Genomic DNA, 19422 nt, shown 5'->3' with positions numbered 1-19422 from the left:
TCCCCAGTTCGACACGAAATCCCTACTGCATGCTGTGTTCTCACTTAAAGGCTCTACAACAGCACTCTGAAGTAAACTCTGGTGACACCGCTGCCCTTTTACAGATGGCTACATACTGTATAGGTGTAACTGGATTCGGTGAATAGCCCTGAGGTGTATTAAGTGTTGCGCTTCGTTTCCAGCAGCCACTTTTCTATTTTTAAAAGGAATTAAAAAATACTCAACTGGTACCTCACGTACTCAAAACACATCGTACCTCACGTGGCTTTAGTTCGCCTGTTAGAAAGCACCTACGCTGAGCCCAGCTCAGTAAGAATGACTCCAGGTCTCGTGTGCCATTCTTACAGGCAGCTACGCTTGGGAACAACTCTACAAGGGTGATGTCTGATGGGATTCCTCCCAGGCTTTGCTGGCAAGTCCGGTGCATGGCTATACAGCTGCAGTCATGGGGTTCTTCTGCCTGGGATCCTGCTGCCTGTACTGGTATTGATCTGGACTGGTCCCACGGTGTCGGACAATTTCATTATAAACTGGTGCTCGGTGGGACTGAGGAGGGGAAGGTGGCACGTCCTGCCGGAGGGGTCCTTTATGCTGGTTTGTGACAGGCTGGGCTGGGTAGTACTGGGGGTACCTCAATTCTGCCACTCTTGTGTCCGGCGCACGGATGTAGTTCCCCTTAGATGGGTGGACAACAGGCTGTCCTCCTTGGTAGTAGGGAAGATCTCTCTCTTTGTATATTACCCGTGGCCCTGTTAAATATTCCAGTGGCTCTGCAGGTCCACGCCTGAGGAGGAAAAACATAATAAAGCACATAAAAAGGCAGTCTACTAGCTCAGTGACACATTCTACTCACAATCTATGTTTACTTTAGGAAAGGAAATGCCACCTCAAGCATGACAGATCCAGATGAATCAAAAGAACTTCTGAAGGATAACAAGCCTTCCACCTGCATGCTACAAAACTCTGTAACACCCAGGATGCTGGAAGAAGGGTCCAGCGCACATCACAGCCCTTTTACAATGGGGGAGCACTGGAGCCCTTCAACTCCCAAAGTCAGCCTCCTGTGATCCATTTGCCATAATGGAAACAAAGCTCCTTTAAACAATGCATGTTTGAATGAATCTTATCTAGCCTGAGGATAAACAGATGAGTTGGGTCTGCAACTCTGCAAATCCCATAAGCTTTACATGCACAAATATTCACGCTTTCCAAGCCATTTCCCACTATTTTTTCTCCTAACACGTCAGACTCTAAAACTCTCCAAACACCATAGCTGGAAAAACTGGAACTCCTGGAAGAAACACTCGGGATGTCAGGCTACAATACCTGTGTTTAACGGGAGAGCTGCCAATGGGTTTTGAAAAAAACTCCTGTGATCTAGAAGGTCTGATATTACAACAGCCCTGTAACTTGTCTGAATCAGTATGGATCTGACAAGCTCTAGTTCACGTGAAAAGCAACATGTGAACATGTCATCCCTGAGGATGTGCCATGAAGCCCCCTCTCTAGATTTCTGCATCTTAATTCCATGATTTGCACTAATGAAGCATTGATATTTTTCCCTAGCGCAGCTTAACTTGTGATACTTTTGAAATGGCAAAAATAATTGTTCTCACAGACATGTCACCAGAGCATCCCCAAAAGTTCAACTCAATTAGGAGTTTTTGCCAGTCTGATTGCAAATGTCTTTGCACTTTGGGCAGAACCTCCCATTGACTGCAGAGGAAGCTTCTCTCCGAGTGAGAGCTGAAGGAAGACAGCAGGGTTTTGACCCAAAACAGGGGCTGAAAGTATAAATCAATTACACCTGCTCTGTGGCTTTGGGACTGAACTCATCAACTGTTTAAATATTCTTTGCATAGATTTACTAAAAAAGTCATCATTCTGGTACAGCTGATCAGGTGTTCACAATTCATCAATGCCTCTCTTTTGTTCACACAGATTTTACAAGCATGCTCCCCCTTTCTTAATCTGGGCTCCCAGATTCCACTGGAACTTGTTTTGCACGAAGTAAAACAAAACATGTGGTTTTCTGCTGCACTCATTTAAGCCCATGGGGTAAATCATGGACATAGGCAATGAACAAACATTATCTGCCTTGAAATGAACCTACAATTCTCCCCCTGGAATAACTTAGTGCAAATGTTTCCTGTTTAAAATGGAAAGAGCAAAAGGAAGAATTCCAGGCCTTGGACTTTTAGGACCCTGTGCTCCCCAGAGACTTTTTGCTTTAAAAACAGAACATTATAAAAGACAGGCACTCCTGGCTTCCCCCCCCTCCTCCTGGTGAGACAGTCCAGACAAAGTGCTGAAGGGCCTGAAGCCACCCTCTGAGATACTAAAAGGACTCTTAAATGTATGTATTGAGACAACTGCTGTCTCTGCTCACACACCTACGCCTTGCAACAAAACCTAATTTCCACAGCAGGCCAAAGAGTTTCTCTGTGTATTTCTACTTGAAGACTTGTTCACTAGACAGACCCATCACACTCAGCCTTTAATTCCTCTGTGTGCAAAAGCACACTTCCAATCATAAAAGGCTTCTGCGATGGTAGGAACTGCTTCATGTCAAGCAGCAAAACAACAGGAACAAACGTCAAACCTATAGCCATCACCTTTTAATTTAAGGATAATGCTCAAAATCCTGTATATTAGATTTTAGAAGATGTTCTCACTGGCAGCTAGAATCAACCAAATTCTTGTGGATCACATGAAAAAGGGACTGTGCTTGGAACCTGATCTAGAATTCGCTGAAGAGTCAGGTAGCTTTTGGACAGAGCTCTAACTGCAAAATGGAATTACTCTAAAGTAACAGCTCCAAAACGAATTGGTATGACAGTAACCGTTGAGAACAGGACTGACCCACCAGCATCATCTACTGAGCCTTCAGCACACACCTCATCCCTCAAGTCACACGAGAGGTCTGGATGTTGCCGCAAAAGAGGTAGATGTGTTTTGCCATCCAGCCAGAAGAGCTATTTCCAGGGAAGCTCCTGTTCTAGGAGACAATGTGACACTGCTGCCACAGAAGGTGTGACTGTGCAGACAGCAGCACATCCAGGCACTATTGACCTAGGACTGTGCAGTGAAAATGAGCCGGAGCAATCAAAGCACAAGCATACCAGACCCGAAGCATGTACCCAAGTAGCTTGAGCTTATGCCATCATGTTGTCATTGCTGTTACCTATGCTACAAAACTAAATCCACCATTGGTTCACTTACAGCTAATACTGTCTCTGGTTGTGTAGACAAACTGCAGAGAGGAACATGTGGGAAGGGCAAAATCTTTCTATAAAAAGTAAAGAAATATCCAAGCTGTTCACTCTTGGCACCAGTTTCCCTTCTCTGAGGGTGAAACACCCATAGGTGGTATCATTCTTGAGTGTCTTCCCCAGAGTCAGGGCTTAGCAGCTGGGAGAAGAGGCTGCAGACAGAGACAAAGCTTGAATTCACTTCACACTGATCCTTTAGGAAAGCCCAGGAAGACAGAAGGTATGTGAGGTTTTTTTTGGATCCTTGGCAATAATAGAAGCAGCGATCTAACCAATTATTATCAGAACTCTCACATGAGCAAAACCTTGGGAAACCCTGGTAACTGCCCAAAAGGCTGTCCTTGGGCAGCATGATCGGGGGAAATCCCATGAAAGATATCCTCATGGCTGCACCACACACTCCGGCTCACTTCTCCTGGTGATCCCAGTGGGTGTTACGCACGCAGATACACATGCTACAATGATGACATTTTTCTTCCCTTTTATGGTGAGCACTGCATGTTGAAGCTGAGTTATTTCCTGAGGATTCAGTCTTCCCCACCTACCAGGCATGCCCAGTGAAGTCTGCTCTTAGGGAGCAGCTCACAGTGCAAACCACTAGCCTGGGGAGTCTCCATGAACCTCTGACATGAACCTGTATCTGACAAGTCTAAAAATACAGGAAAAAACAGCCCTTTGCTTCCCAAGTGTGTCAAATTAACCATCAGAAAGTCAGTCTTTTTAAGGTAGAAGAAACACCTACACATACCAAGTTCTGGCTGTAGAAATGCTGTAACCATTAGGAGTAAGCCTGGGACACTGGGGGCAGCTCCTGGCAGGAAGAGCAAGACTCCTCTGAAGCAATGCCACTTTCACTTGATAGCTCATGGTGTAAAAGTATATGCTGCTGTTTGTCCCTTAAAAAGATGCCATAACAAACCAAACCAAACACTTTCCACTTGGCAGCCCCTTGTAGATGCTATGCTTGTTTCTGCAACAAACAAAACAACCCCTGCCTTTTTGCTCGGCAGACATTGCCACCTCTGAGGAGGCCCTAATGAAATTCTTCTCGCCTCCCTCACTGTTTTTCTTGGCTCCTGATGAGTTCAGAGTTCACAGGGCCATATCACACCTCCCAAGTGACCCACGGTTTGGGGGTCAAACCAATAACCTCAAGTGGAAAATCAGTGACCCAGGGGAGTGATCAAAAATCCACAAATTGGGTCAAGCAGGTCCAGCCACTCAAAAGGACCAGGCCAGGAGTGTGCCCTTTGAAAGAACATGCTGAGTAGGAACTGCTCTGACTGTCAGCTGTTTTCCAGATTTTTGGCCAGTTGTTTGACCTGGGGGTCCAGTGAAATTAATGGCAGGCAGAAGGTAGGGAAACTGACACAACATCCTGGGAAGGAACTAATCTCAGAGCTCAGAAAGTGTTTTTGCTGATAGTTAGCTCTGCGCCCAGTGGAAGATGCATCACTGATGTGGGTCTTAGCTAAAAGCAGAAGCTGCTGCTGAAGGAAGCAGTGGAAGGAAGGCTGGCAGAGCACTAGGTTCAAGAAAGCAGTCAAACTGGTGGGGCAGTGTGGAAATGCACTCCTCGAAAACAGAATGGGCAAGGTGCCCCTCAAAATGTTCATTTTATTGTGAGGAAGCGAAATTTCACCTTCCCCTGCTAAGAAATTATAGATCACACACAGAGGTAGCTGCAAACATATTTCATAGAGCTGGTCAGCAGCTCTACTGGTTTATCTTCCAAATGATTCACCAGGCAAGAATTTATGGTCCTTTTTGAGCTTTAAGAGCACCAAGTAGCCTTGTCTAAATAAAGATTGCGACTGATGTTCAATTAACAGTACATGTGTTGTTATTTTCTCTATGACAAGTAAAGCCTGAAGTAGTTTGGTTTTCTATCCTTGCTTTATTTACCTTCCAAGCACAAAGGATATAAAACATAGTATTGTCTGGCTTTGCTGCAGAATTTTTAAGAGCTTCTGGGTTTATTTAAAACAGAACCAAAAGATTAAAAATACTTAAGACAGACTTCTTTTACCCCAAATATTATTTAGTCATTGAAGTCAAATGGGTATCTGTAGGTCTCAAAAAAACTAACTAAACTACTTTCTGCTTTCTGCAGTTCCCATTTTTTTTAAAGCCCCCATTTCAATAATTCTTCCATTGTGGAGAATCTTACAGGGTAGACTGGCCTAAATATCTATTGCTTCAAAAAACAACCAGAAAAAAAAAAAACATTTCATTTCAGGTTTACTGTGTTTCATTGTTAACCCCCATTTGCAGGTCACCTTTAACATCAGCCATGAGACACATGCTTGGGTTATCTGAAAGGAAAGGAAATCAAAATGATGGTCTGGCTGTTCATGCTGTGCCCCATCATGTTGGGGGTTTGTATTTCATCATGACAAAGAGTTTTTCTTGCCTCTGTTCTATGGGCAGAATCACAGAGGTCCTCCTCTTAGTACCTGGTAAAAAGCAAGGAAGGGAACGCTCTCTTCTTACATCACCGTCTCCTTCTGGCTGCTGAGGGAGTATTTTGCAAGGGATATAATCTCACATGAAAAACTGCCTCCTTACCTTGTCAGGGACTACTTCTTGAAATAAACTTCAAAGACAGTCACAGACTAAGTGGCAAATGGAAAGCCCACATTTGGCTGCAGTCTCTTTCATGTCTAAGCAAGACATACAGAGACTCTGGGTGATGGCATCAGGCAGCTTGGGCTGTGATTAAAGAACAGGAGAAAGCAACAAGGTCCTATCTATGTCCAAATTCTCCCTGAAGAACTCTATTGTATGCATCATGATTGCAGGCTGTTTGTTCTCAGCCAGGAGGATCTACTTTTAAAGAAAGGAGAAGCAGATATAAGAATTAAATTATGCAAACAATCTTACAGTATCAAGTACATTACACTGTGTCTTTATAAAGCTCATCTCAACAGACACTAAAAACAACTGACTGAAAAGACCGTGTAGTCCCTATCTTTCCAGATACAGTATTAAAGACACTGCAGTGCTGTTTGTAGTCAGTGGCACTAAGAACTTCTGTTGCTTAATATTCAATGTGGACATAACTTTAAAAAAAATATTTTTTTTAAATCACTGCATGTTTCAAAAAAAATCACTGCATGACTCTGAGCTTCATTAAAGTCTGTCTCTGTATCTTAATAGGTAAGATACTCCTATAACAAATATTCTTTGCTGTTTCAGACCAATACTTTCTATAGCCGATGATGGGTTTTATATTTAAAAAGCCACAGGAAATCAAATCTGGTACCTTAGTGCTAGGAAGAATCTGCAGCACAAGGAAGTGCTCAGTGACTGCTGTCTGTGAGCAGGTTTGTACCTCTCAGAAGGCGGCAGATGTCTAGCAATGTCATACTAACCTCAAACACACCACACACAGATTATTTATGGGCTGAGCTGGTGGAGGTGCTTTCTTCTCCTCTTCTTTTATCAACAATGCAAGGCTAAAACATCAGATAACGTAAACGAATACAATCCCTGGCTCTCATGTAGCACATGCCATGTGGAGAGAGCTGTTTTTAGTTTGAGGACTGTGTTTGGAATTCCTTCAGTGTCAGGTTTCCAGTTACCAGACCCTCATCCCTGGGCCAGGCACGACTGCGGTTGGACTGGATTAGCAGAACACTCTGCAATGTATATTACATAGCTTTGACTTCTATAGGCTTTGCAGACCCATAAAAATAATGAACATGACTGTGTTACTGGGGGGGAAAAAAAGAGCAGAAAAATTTCTCTCCTCCATTTTTTAGAGAATTCATATTTACTTTGGACTTGGAGAGGGAGGGATCCATACAAATTTGTTTCAAATTCAACAAGAGTACATTTCAGATGCAATGCAGGCAGGCCTGATTCTTTTCCCTTGCATGCAGCTTTGTAAAGTTTAACAGTGGCCTTGGACTAGCCTGAACATAACAGCTTATATGCATAGTTGTTCTCTCTCTTCAGTATTACAGCTTGGAATATTTAGAAACAAACAGAAAAAGCACCACAATCCTGGAGGTAAGTGCACAGACATCTTTCTATTACTCTAGTTGAAGTCTAGCCTTAAAGCAGCGGGAGAACAAATTCCTTTATTATTTGCAGAGGGCCACATTTTGAAAGATGTTGGGCCCCAGCAGCTCTGTGGGCAGTTTTTCACAATTGGAGACATTAATGTGTCCCACTTGTTTTTACATCCAGGACCAAGCATGAAGTTTAGTCAGATACTAGCTTTCCACACAGATAAGGAGACTGCAGAAACAACTGTAAGACAGGAAAACCATAGTCTGATAGGCTTGAAACTTTACTGTAAGATTATATAAGTTTTCTTATGACAGTATGAACACTATTTTTCACGCAAGCAAACTGATTGTTCTCAATCCCTAACAGAGCAAACTATGTCACAGATTGGTTAACATCAGAATTTAGAGTGCCATTTAATTAAACCCTCTCTCATCAGCAACAAAGCCATAAAACATTGTGTTGCTCCTTTGCTCCAGCATTAGTTTATTTTCCACAGAAAATCTCAGACCAGCTTTTGATAATCCCATCCTACAGGCAAAGCTCCCCTTTTTTTCCTTCCCTAAATCCAACCTACAAATATAGGAACTGTGATAATCAGGATTAAAACCCTCAAATCAACAGCAACAAAAACCCAAATATTGTAGCCGGCGCTCTATAAATGCCCAATAAGTATTCAAAACAACTAGTCCAATAATCCTTCCTACTCAATCCCCCACTTGTTTTGTTCATATGCTCTCAGGCATGCTACATCTCTTCTACCAGGAGGCGTAAAATAAAGTAGCACCTATTGAACAAGACATCGCTATTCTGTGATCTCTTCAAGCTTAAAGGGATCTTAAGTAGATTGGTACTTTAAGTAGCGAGTCATTACAACATGTGTCATTTCATATGTTACTCATTATTCAACACAACATAATACCGTGTGAGTCATTAACCTCTTGGCATTGGTAACCCATTCTCAATGCTAAGCAGTCATGCTTGCTGCTCAGGAACCCCCATGCTCTGTCGGATGAGACCTGGATGAGGTTTTAAGGTCCCTTTGGTCTTTTGTTTTGCAGATCAGCAGGGGCCGAAAGCTCTTCCCATAGACTAAAAGAGTTCTTGGCCTTTGGTCTGTTGCATCACATTTCTGAGACGATGCTGGCCAAGTCACATTGGAGGGGAGAAAACTTCTTTTTAAAGGATGTACGAATCTTAAGCCAGCAAGAGAAGCAAATGTTTAGGTTTCTCAGCTGAATTTTGCATTTCAATGCAGACCCAAACTAATACAAAGAATTACTGAATGCACGCAGAACTGCCACCACTAGAACGAGATGCTAAAGTGAAATCTCTCTTACAGTAATATTTGTACTGCATTACTGTGCAGGAGCTCCAACGGACATGGGGACTCTGCTACCCCTGCCACAAAAAGAGCCAGCTACTTCCCTCAAGAGCAGGCAAGCAATGAGAAGGGAGAGAGACACAGAGAGGTGAGACTCCAACACTGGCCCCAGCACAGCAGCAACACAAAAGCCAGAAATACTATCCAGATCTCTTTGCCTCACCCTACCCTATACTGCCGATCTTTGCTTTTTTAGAGGCTATCAGGGTAGAAACTAAAGGTCCTGTGCTGGTTCAGGAGATTTTCATTTTATTTAAAAGAAATTCTGTTGCCATAGTCAAAATTCTTCTTCAGAAGGAAATAAACTCAGGCTCCAGGAGAGCTCCTCCCTTCGCCTATCCTTTACAGCGCTACTGCTATCCACGCTCTTTTTGTAAAGTGCTTTCAAAGACACATAAACCCAAATTCTATCCTGTTCTCATTTTTCACGTGAAATGAATTTAAAGTATGGTGATTATTCAGCTGTGCTGTTCAAATGATTTTCAACAAATAACAGAAGTCATTAAAAGAATCTTCCTAGGCAATAACAACCTGGGCCCAGGTCTTTACTATTCAGCCGCTGGGATCTTAACACGCTGTCTGATCTTTAGTGGGCTAGTAAAAACCTGTAAGAAGTGGTTATTAATGTTATTACCAAGCTTTTAGGCTTTTTTTTTTTTTTTAAAGCATCTCTCATTTAAATTAAAGCATTCCTTGCAGCGTTTTCTCCCATTGCCATGATGAAGCATGGCTGTCAATTCTGCCTCCAATGGCACAAACTGGGTAGTAAAACCATGCTTCAATGAAAAAAGAAAATGATTTTTGAAACTGATTGTAGCTGGTTATTTTTCCCTCCATTTTGTTTCTTTCTAGGTCCAGACATTCTGTTAAACTCACTGGGATGTGCCATTCTCTTTTTTCCCCTTTGCAACAAAGACAAAGCTCAAGATCCAGAGGAGAACGATGGCTGCTTTTTGGGGGCAAGGGTGACCTTAAAAACAAGCAGCTCTTATTTCTTTCTTCAAGCAGTATTTCAATCCCCATTGTTCCCCTAGCGCTCATGTACTGATTTGTTCCTAACCAGCACAAACAGCCTGTAAGTACATCCTCCCCCCCCTATATTTTCTTTTGTTAGAACCATTAATTTCTATACAGGCATTAGATTATAGATTTCCTGGCTTGCCGCACTCCATTAACACTCTGGTAACCACCCCTTTTCCAGCCAGCCATTAAACACCACCTTTAATAATTGAGATTTAAAGGCTCAGGGCATGATAAACAGCTGAAGTTATAACTTTACAGCTGGCTTTACAGAAATGTGTAAATCTCCAGATTTGGATAGGCAAATCAGTTAATTAGACTTGCATTAAGTCACAAACTTTGCGGGTGCTCTGACAGCAGACGTCCTAAAGTTGAGCTTTAAATAACAAGGGTCAAACCCCTAAATCCCACTGGGCTGGTAGAGACGGAAATGTCCCACCCGGTGCCCAGAGAGCAGTAGCGCTGACTGCAGCTGCTGCGACTTGCAGACGGCCGTGAGCGCCCTGCGACTGCAGCCCCTTCCAGCTGTGTTTATGCTGACTTCTTCCTTAAGAGCTTCTACAGTTACACGCACATCAGTGCAGCTGCAGCAAGCTAAGCCACTGCCGACTGGACATGCTCTACCTGCTGCCCTTGGTGGAGACAACCCTTGTTTTACCCACCCCGCTTTTCCTACCCAGCACGCAGGCTGCTCTTTGAAAGCTGGGCGCTACAAGTCACAGGGGCTGAGCACAGCTTTCCCCTGCCCCTAGAGGAAATGCTATGTGGATGGCCTTGCCTCACTGCTAGCCAGTGAACGTTCAACGCTGGTGAGATTCAGAGCTGCGGGCCACCGGCCTCTTTAGGGATGTGGGTAGTAAAAGGTTAAGCTTCAGTTGTGAGGCCCAAGTGCCTGTGCTCCATCTCTGCATCAGTTATCTCCCTGTTGCTGCATTTAAAAATACTGTACGTAATTAACTGTTATCAGGTTGTTAAGCAGTGTGCTGAAATGTGAACTTATCATTCAATTGTTTCCTTTATTTACAAAGTCCCTGCCATTCTCTGAGGCAGCAGCCTGGGACAGGCTGTTGACTTGCTCAGATGAGGAGGGTTTAGGGCACCAGATTCTGGTAGCAGAAGCAGATTCTGAAGAGGTGAGACACAGCCGTGAATCTGCACAGTTCCTCAAACACCCCCTCAACACGCCCTGCAGAACAGCTGTGTGTGAATGAAACACACGTGGATGCCACTGTTACCAAATACATCACTCTAACGTTGCTTTGAGACCTGAACCACATAGCATGGAGGAAAGGCACAATACAGCTCCCAGCCCCTGTAACCTAGCCTTACAGGCATAGGTAGAGTTTTTACCCATATATATGGCACTAACTTTAATGCCTATAGATATATACAAGCTATGTGGTCCATTCACAGATGAAGATGACTTAACTGCTGACTTTCACGCACTTCTGCACTCAGTTCTTCCCCTTCGTCTTTTCATTTGCTGGACTTTGTTTCTTTAAGAAAAGCAAATCTGGAAGTCAGTGCACATCATGTTAGAGCACAAGCTGGAGGTGGGAGGACATGACAACAGGGTTAGATGCCACATCCCCTGCTGTCCTCTCTGCCTCCCTCCACAAGGCCCATGGCTCCCACCACTTTTTTTGCAACTTTCCCCTCCTGGCCTGGCTTCTGTTTTCCTCTTTGCTTTCTTCCCCAGCAGCACCAGCCTTAGCAATGTCTGCAAGGAGTCCAAGATACTATGAGACATCATCAGACCTATGTGACTTTCTTCCATGCATTCTTGGTTTGGGGCAGCACTATGCATTCAGCGGGACTTAGTAGCATGGTCCCTGGGCATGCAGCATCCTTGGCTCTTGGGGACTGGTGCAATCATCAATATCCCAGATCTCTATGAATCTCCCCTCAACACTTGTAATAGAGGAGATATGTACCTTCTAAATAAATGTCTTCTTTGCCATCTGCACACCATGCTGCATGCCAGATGACAAGGTAAAATTTGCAACAGCAAAGTTCTTGGAGCACAGCAACCTTCTAGAGAGAGCAAGCACAGCCTGTGGCAACACAGTTGTATCAGCTTAATCAGGTACCTAGAACAGAAAACATTAGCATGCTAAAGCTGGAGGAGGGAGCACACAGCAGAAGACAGAAAAAAAATGCTTTAAAGACTCACCAAAACGCTACATCCCTCAGCAACGTGAAAGCGATGCCAACAGCTGGGAATTAGTGATACCTTACAGAGGTGACTGCACAGCATTTGAAAGATAGGAGCAAACCAATATTGAGATAGAGAGAGGCTTCAGACAGCACCACCAGTATAGACATTAATTTCTTTTGAACACATATATACATCATGTGTCAAAGACTATCACATGCAGTAGAGTCTTATGTGCAAGACGCGACACTGTCAGTAGGTTCAGCTTAGATTATGATGAACACTACCACAACCAGAGAAGCACCCCTTCTCTGCCCAGGAAGGCTCCTACGTGCCATCAGTGAGAAAAAGAGAAGTAATAGCACTTCCCGATCTGAACCTGGTAAGAACCTGGCAAAGATTCCAGACAGCATGTCTCAATTTGGCTGAGGGGAAAAAAAAAATTAAATAAAACCACCCTCTAACTTGAAACAATCTTTTACATAATGAATCAATCAAACAATTATCTTTGCTCTAGTATGTTCAAATCAAGGGAATCATCATTGAAAATAACAACCAATTTATATAGCTCATTTAAAGGCACAGTAAGCTATGCTGCTGATTCACTAATGAACAATAAAGGTCACTACTACAGTATCATTGTAAGTATTTTCAGATTGTGCAGTGTGATAGACTTGAAGTGGCATGTTAATAAACAACCATCAAGACACTTTGCAGAGGGAAGTAAAGATGGAAAGAGATCTCTGCTCTGCCTAGATACCAGATGGAGAAGAGGGAATGACTTGATGGGATGAGGAGCTTTTTGCCCCACACTCATCTGGCCTCAGCCAAAGCCTCTGGATGTCAATGGAAGCATTTCAATGAGCTTTGGATTAGGCTCTTGTATAGGAGAATGGTATCTGAAAGGGGAGGAGAGGGCAAGGAGAGAATGAGACATCTGTATCCTGGAATGAAGTCAGGAAGTTAAGGCCTGACAGTCTTAGACAGCAAATAAATAGCTAGCGTACTAGATGTAGGTTCCTGAAATGCCTCACTCCACGTGGAAACATTCCTTTTCAATTGTATTCAGAGAAAAGATTGACAAAAATGCAGCTAATTTATTTTTTCCTTTTTGAGTGCTCATGATCTAGAGAGGGGTATATGTATGCAATTACCAAGAAACAAGACATTCTACCAGGATAAATAGCACACCTCTGCTACATGGATGTTACATCTATGATTATTAATAACATGGCAAATAGTGCAATGTGGCAGTGTGCCCTAAAAGGCAGCATCACCTCTTTGACTATTACCAGAACCAGATGCTTCAGAGGAAGCTGCAGTTAGTCAGCAATTAGTAGGTTCCACAGACCTTACATTGTAAAAGCAAGTTCCACTCCCCAGAAGCTAACTCAAAAAAAAGCAACTATTGGTCCAAGTCCAGGTTTGCAGAAAGATGCAGGTTTCAGAAACACAAAACACTCGATGGCATGTCTCTACTTACAGATATTGATATAAAAAAAATAAAATCCATTATATTTAACCTTGACAGACCTACTATTTGAACCCATAGGAAAAAAGCACAATATAGTAGAAAGCCTGTAATGAGTTAAGAATGATGACTTTTCCAAACCTCAATGTTACATCTCTAATGCTGAGTTGGGTTCCTCTCTAATAAAACATATACGTGCTTCTACTTCCAGTAAAATGCAGTTTTCTTTAAAAGAACTTTGCAAAATTTCAAATGTCCCTCTTCTTTTAATTATCAAAAAGTAAAAGGGAGAAATTTTGCATCATATCAAGCAGCTACAATATAAACTCAAGAAGAACACTGCAGTTTCTACATCAGAAAAGCACAAAGCAGCAATACTATTCTAAGGATGCAAAATGGTCTCCATATACTAAAGTCCCTTCAAAAACTTATAAAACTTGTGGTATAAACTAGTACAACTGAAAATGAAATGTCTATGGAGGAAAAGACCAGGGTTAAGGGTTCTGTATTGATTTTTTTTTTCCACATTGGGATTAAAGTGATTTCAGCTGGGACCCAGCATTACAGATGTAATTATAATTTCCATTTATATTTTTAGACTGTGTACAAAGAAGTGTAATAATGGACAGCTGAACATTTTCCATTGTCCACTAAAAATGAAATGTTTCTGATGAAATCTCTGTAAGACCAAGGACCACTGCAGTAATCTCTCAATAACAGAGCTTTCTTCAGATGTTTGGTGACGAGAGAGAAGGGAGAGCTGTCAGCCCTTCACACAAAGAAATCAAACCAAAATGACATTAACGTTGTTATTCCCCTCAATAATACTAAAGAAATTCCAAATTAAGATCAGTAACAAGTCTCTTCAAAGAAGAAGTCAGATTATTCATTAAATAACCTTTCTTGATATTATTTACAGGATATTTAACAAAAAGCATTGCATTAAGGCAACACTAAGGAGGCATTATTTAAACCACAGAAAGTGCAGGGAGTGAAAAAGTGAAATTTCTCTAAGTACCACTGACTGTCTGCCATCCTTCCCTCATGCTTTACAATGCACGATTAAGTTCAGGTTTCCTGAAGGCCTCTGATAGCTAGGCAAATGATTGCTATTGAAAAGCAAAATGTATTCAAGGTAAAGCAGGTGCTTAAGTGCTCTTATGGATCTGGGCCTAAAAATTCCAGTTGTAAACCCCAACTCAATTTCAACTGACTAATTGAATTTGTCTTTTTTTTTTTTTTTTTTTTTTAAATTCCCTTTCGTTTCAAACTGATCTGCTCTGTGCTTTCTGCCATAAAGCGTGGTGCAGTCAGCACTGCAGCACAGCCTGTGCCACCGAGCTGCTTCCACTCGCCATTCCAGAGGGGGCTGCAGCACACACACCACACGGTAAAGAGATCCTTACAGAAAATGCTCAAAACCAGCACGGGTGTATTCAGGCAACCTAAATTCAGCTTGATTCCCTAGTCAGTGAGAAACCCAGATACCTTCAGAGACCCCTACAAAGCTAATTAGAGGACTAACAGAAGTCGAGTCAGCCAGTAAGAAACAGTATGCGCAGCAAAGTTGCACAGCCTTTCTGAGCGCGACTACTGGGATCCTTCAAGCTTTTAACTGATTTTGGAAATCTTTAATTGCTGAATGTATAGTTACAAAGTGTGTTTGCTGTTTGAGGATCTTTGGAGGAAAGAATTAGAATGTTAGAATTCCCGCTCTACTTGTTTTGGGTGATTGATTTCAGTTCAAGAGCATATCACTATTAACTCTTTAAGAATGTAAAACAGAAGGAAAAACTGTGACCATACCATGCTTTTAAAAATACATTCTTTTTACACTGAAGACATCTCGGTTCTCAGTAAACAAATACTCCTTTTCTTTAAAGCATAGCATCTCAGATCAAGCCAAAATTCATAACAAGAATGCTAAATGAGGGATCAAAACCTGGTGACACATGGGTATGTACAACAGTACACTAACACCCAGATCCAAGCAAAAAGCCATTCACATGGATTTTCAACTGTGAAATCCTGCTGAGATTGCTTTTGCTTGCCAGATTTTGTCATGATCTACAACAGACTGCTCTCAAAGTACTTCCCTTCACCTGGAAAACAAAGGCTATTTTTCTTCTTTAAATGAAGAAAAGTGTCAGCCACTCAATATCCAAGGACCCCTGTTGGCTTGGGGTTTTACTCGATAACCTGGGCTGGGGTTTGTTCATGCATTTACTGCCCTCTCTCTCCGCCCTTGGCTGGAACTGGCTGCCAGTTTCCAAGGTGCTGTCTCAGACTATCTAATGCACAGATCCAATCTCCTTGTTGAATTACACCTGGAGCAGAACAAAAATGGCAGATAATTCACTTTCTATTAAAGTTAACATCCTCCTCCTCTTGCTTCCCATGTATGTTATACAGTGGATGCGTTTGCATGTTCTGCTCTGTTTTTTCATGTTGCAAGTGCCTAAGCTGTCAATAACTATGCAGAGAGAGGACGGTGACTTGAGGAACAGCTTCCAATTTACACGACTCCTCACCTCATCACCACTCAAACATTTAAATGAATCCTGTTGGGCAAGAGGCCTGAAGCGGAGAGACCCTTAGGCGCCCTCTCCCCCACCATTTTCCCCCTCATTGAATGGTTAATCAGAGCAGAATAACTTTTAAAACTAATATTTATTCAAACAGCTGTAGCATCCCATCTGCTCACGTGCAGAACAGAGCACAGAACTAGTGGCGGCCACACTGATACCAGACAAAAGCCAGCAGAAGGTATGAGTTCTGCCAATATCTCTGTAGCCAGATTAATTAACATTTGGCAAGCAAAAGTTTTCAAGCAAAGACACTACCATTACTGTAAAGATGTGGTTAAGTTTTTAGCACATGCATTATGGTATTTAATATATTTCCAAAATACATCTTGCTGAAAGTCTGATGAGTGGCCTATGTACTATTTAACACCTACCATGTGCTTACAAAGTTTGCTGGTGTGCTTCTTACATTCCCGTAACATCTTTACCAGTGGTAAAGATGCTCTATAGCTCACGCAGATTTTCCCAAATAAGCATCAACAACAGAGCAGTATCACTGTGCATCTTGTGCTTTGTTTATGCCATATTTTAAAGAACTGTTCTAGTAGAAAATTTTGTACAGGTTCTAAGTGACAACATTAGTGCTAATTTACGTAACTATTAAATGCTAGAACAATGCAATCTTTTACAAGCCTGGAGATGAGGGTAAAGATTCTTAAGAAAGCAAGAATTTATTTTCTCTGGCAGGGTACAACAGGAGTTTCAGCTTCACGCTCGCTCTTAAAGTTACTGGTCCATAACTACTGAACGTTTGCAACTCTTCAACAACTTTGAATTACATTCATTTTTAAGTCCTACTTTTCCTTGACTTATCTGTGCTAAGATGGGATGAGGTGGAGAAGAACATAGAGAGCAGGCGAAGATATATTCCTTTTTCCCGGATCTCCAAAGTACAGAGAAATTTGGACTGTGAACATTAGTAGGCAGACTTCCCAGGGGAAAAACAAATATCCTAATCAGAGTTTATCAAATTACTACCAGACTGACCCAGACAGAACAGAAATGAAGGAATATGTTCTAATAGTGATCGCATTTCAGTCTAAACCTACTTCTGACTGCAATCGGTAGGAACACATCTATGGATTGCAGTGGTTCTGGATCAGGCTCGTACTAGCTTCTACAACATTTCTTGCAGAATAAGGTGTTACTCAACCTGGATCAACATATCCAAAGCATGATTTCCAAAGTGTCATAGCTGAAGAGCAACATAAAAGCATTAGGTGAATATATGGGCAAAGAAAGCTGGACAAAAACTTGTAGAATTTAGAATATTCTCTTGATATGTGTTTAAGAGACTTCTGTGCAGAGAAATTAAATATGTCACCTACTTACGAAATGGAAGCCGTTTGGCTGCCAATTGTATGAGCTGTGTTGAAACAGCTGCTCTAGCAACTGTTTTTACTATTAAATTCTTCAGTGATTCTCTTAATCCCAAATTAGCCACCTCTTTCCTTTTATCACCAGTTTATGTAAAAGCTCTCTCCTCAGAAGGCAGGGTTTCACGAAGGATAACAACCACAAACAATCACAGGTCTGCTTAAAGCACTGCCCGTGTGTTTCTCTATGGCTCGCATCTCCTCCACCCTGTTTCTTATTTCTCGGTGGGTGGCACGCTGAGTGCTCATGACTCTGTCCCCTATGTGTTTGTAAAAGAACCCAGAACTATATTTGAGTTCTTAAGATTTTACAGCCTGTCATTACCTTACAGCATGCAATTAAGACTGTCCATATACAATTCACTCTCCTACTTTATCATCATAATTTCTCTTCCTCTTTCATAAATGTGTACATAAGAATACCTATAACTGACTCATTTGAAATGGCTTGCTATTAGAAGCTTGAAACTTGCCATTATTTCCTTGTTGTTTTTAACAGTTTCCTGTTTTTTCCTGAACCTGCTTTGCAAAGATTGGATGAAGATAAGGAAACTGGATGGATTATGGAGAACTAACTGCAGTCTGCAGCCATCACAAAGCTGCTGTTTGCTTACAGGAACCTAGGCTGAGCCGTGACAGAACATACAGGAGGTTCATGCACAATGCTGTCAGAGCTGCAGGAAATCTCGCTCAAAAAATCCTGATCCAATAGCCTTGAAAATCATACGTATTTACACTTGATGCTGTTGGCTTCCTACATTTCTCCTTTTTGTAGCTGTTTTTACAGCATGTTCATTGACAACCATCTTTCAGTCACCTCCAGACCCATTTATCAAGAGAAAGCCAAAGCCAAGAACTGCAGTGGAATTGTCTTATTTTACAATGAATTTTCTCACAGAAAGAAAAACTTAGTTCCTCACTTTTGGAGCCTAGACTCCATACTTTTTGATCAGTTCTGATTTATAAACCAACACAAGTGGCAACGTTTTTATTCTAAATATCTGTACCTACAAAGCAGCCAGCTGAGCTTCCCAGCCTGTTGGTCTCCTGAGCAATTTCAATATCCATCTCAACAATACAAAGGGTGTATTTGCATTTTGTAGCACACATCTTATTCCCCAGGTTTCACTCAGCACATCACTCTGTTGATGCATTCTATGGGACATATGCTTTTGTTTTTTAATTTGATCATCTTTTTAATTTTCATTCACTTATCTTTTTTCCACAGATCCTTCATCTCAACCTAACCATTTTGTACTGACACTTCTTTCTTTCATTAATATTTTGTTCCCTAACAGTTTTTTGTTCTTTTACTCACTGGAGGCATAGCTAATACAGCTTTCTTTTCTGAGGCCTCCATAACTTCATTAAATGTTATGATATTAATTCAAGCCTGTTTGTTCAAAGGCAGTATTTTCCTCCATCTCTGTATTGTTAGGCTGAATTTGGTGCCCTTAGTTCGAGTGGGAGGTCCTTATGCCTGGTTATACACTAAAATCCATACCAGATCCATGTTTTTTGTAAATGTGACACTTGAAAGTATTTTTATTTACTCCAGCTAGTATCTCCTTGCAAAAAGGCTGGCTGTTTAGTTTCAAAATATTAATTGACTTTTAAACTATTCCACATTGCATTAACCGGCTTTTTGCTATGAGGAGTTGACTGACTTATTAGAAAAATTGACAAAACCCATCCCCGTCTGCCTCCTTCTACACTTCTAAAGTATTCCTCTGGGACATCTGGTTTTTAGAGTTTTTTTCAAGCTATGTCCCAGTTGTTGCAGACATTTTCTTTGCTCAATTTTCTTCAGTTATTCCCATGGAAATTACAGAAGTGGCCCGCCACCCACAATCCATGATTTGATATCATGAACCTTGACCTTTCTGACATTCTAAAGTATACTTTTTCAGTATTGAGACTTAAGTTGGCTTGGATAGAGACATCCTGTTCATTTCAACTGGTATTTCTATTTTATTAGAAAGCTGGAGGAATGTTTTACAACCAAATCTCTTTCCTTTTTAATTCCAACTTAGAGATTTCTGTAATTGTCATCCTGTTTACAATTTTCTTTCCTCCTTTCAGCCAAGTCCAAGAGAAATACACAAGACCATTTTTTGAGACATCTACAGTATACAGATCCTTTCC

At 41.7% G+C, this 19422-nt stretch overlaps 1 protein-coding gene across 4 annotated transcripts in view; it reads right to left on the bottom strand.

The window, feature by feature from the left end:
• Nucleotides 1-429: 429 nt before the first annotated feature.
• Nucleotides 430-19422, bottom strand: part of PARD3B (par-3 family cell polarity regulator beta) — a 423552-nt gene continuing 404559 nt past the window's right edge. For all 4 annotated transcript variants that reach the window (XM_074145663.1, XM_074145666.1, XM_074145665.1 and 1 more), the window contains one exon: nt 430-784. In XM_074145663.1, coding sequence (XP_074001764.1) covers nt 430-784 — 355 coding nt within the window. The remainder of the gene's footprint in view (nt 785-19422) is intronic.

The sequence above is a fragment of the Numenius arquata genome, chromosome 3, assembly GCF_964106895.1.
Source record: "Numenius arquata chromosome 3, bNumArq3.hap1.1, whole genome shotgun sequence".
NCBI classification, from domain to species: domain Eukaryota; kingdom Metazoa; phylum Chordata; class Aves; order Charadriiformes; family Scolopacidae; genus Numenius; species Numenius arquata.
Note: the sequence above shows the minus strand (reverse complement) of the source record. Positions and strands in the feature narration are given on the sequence as shown.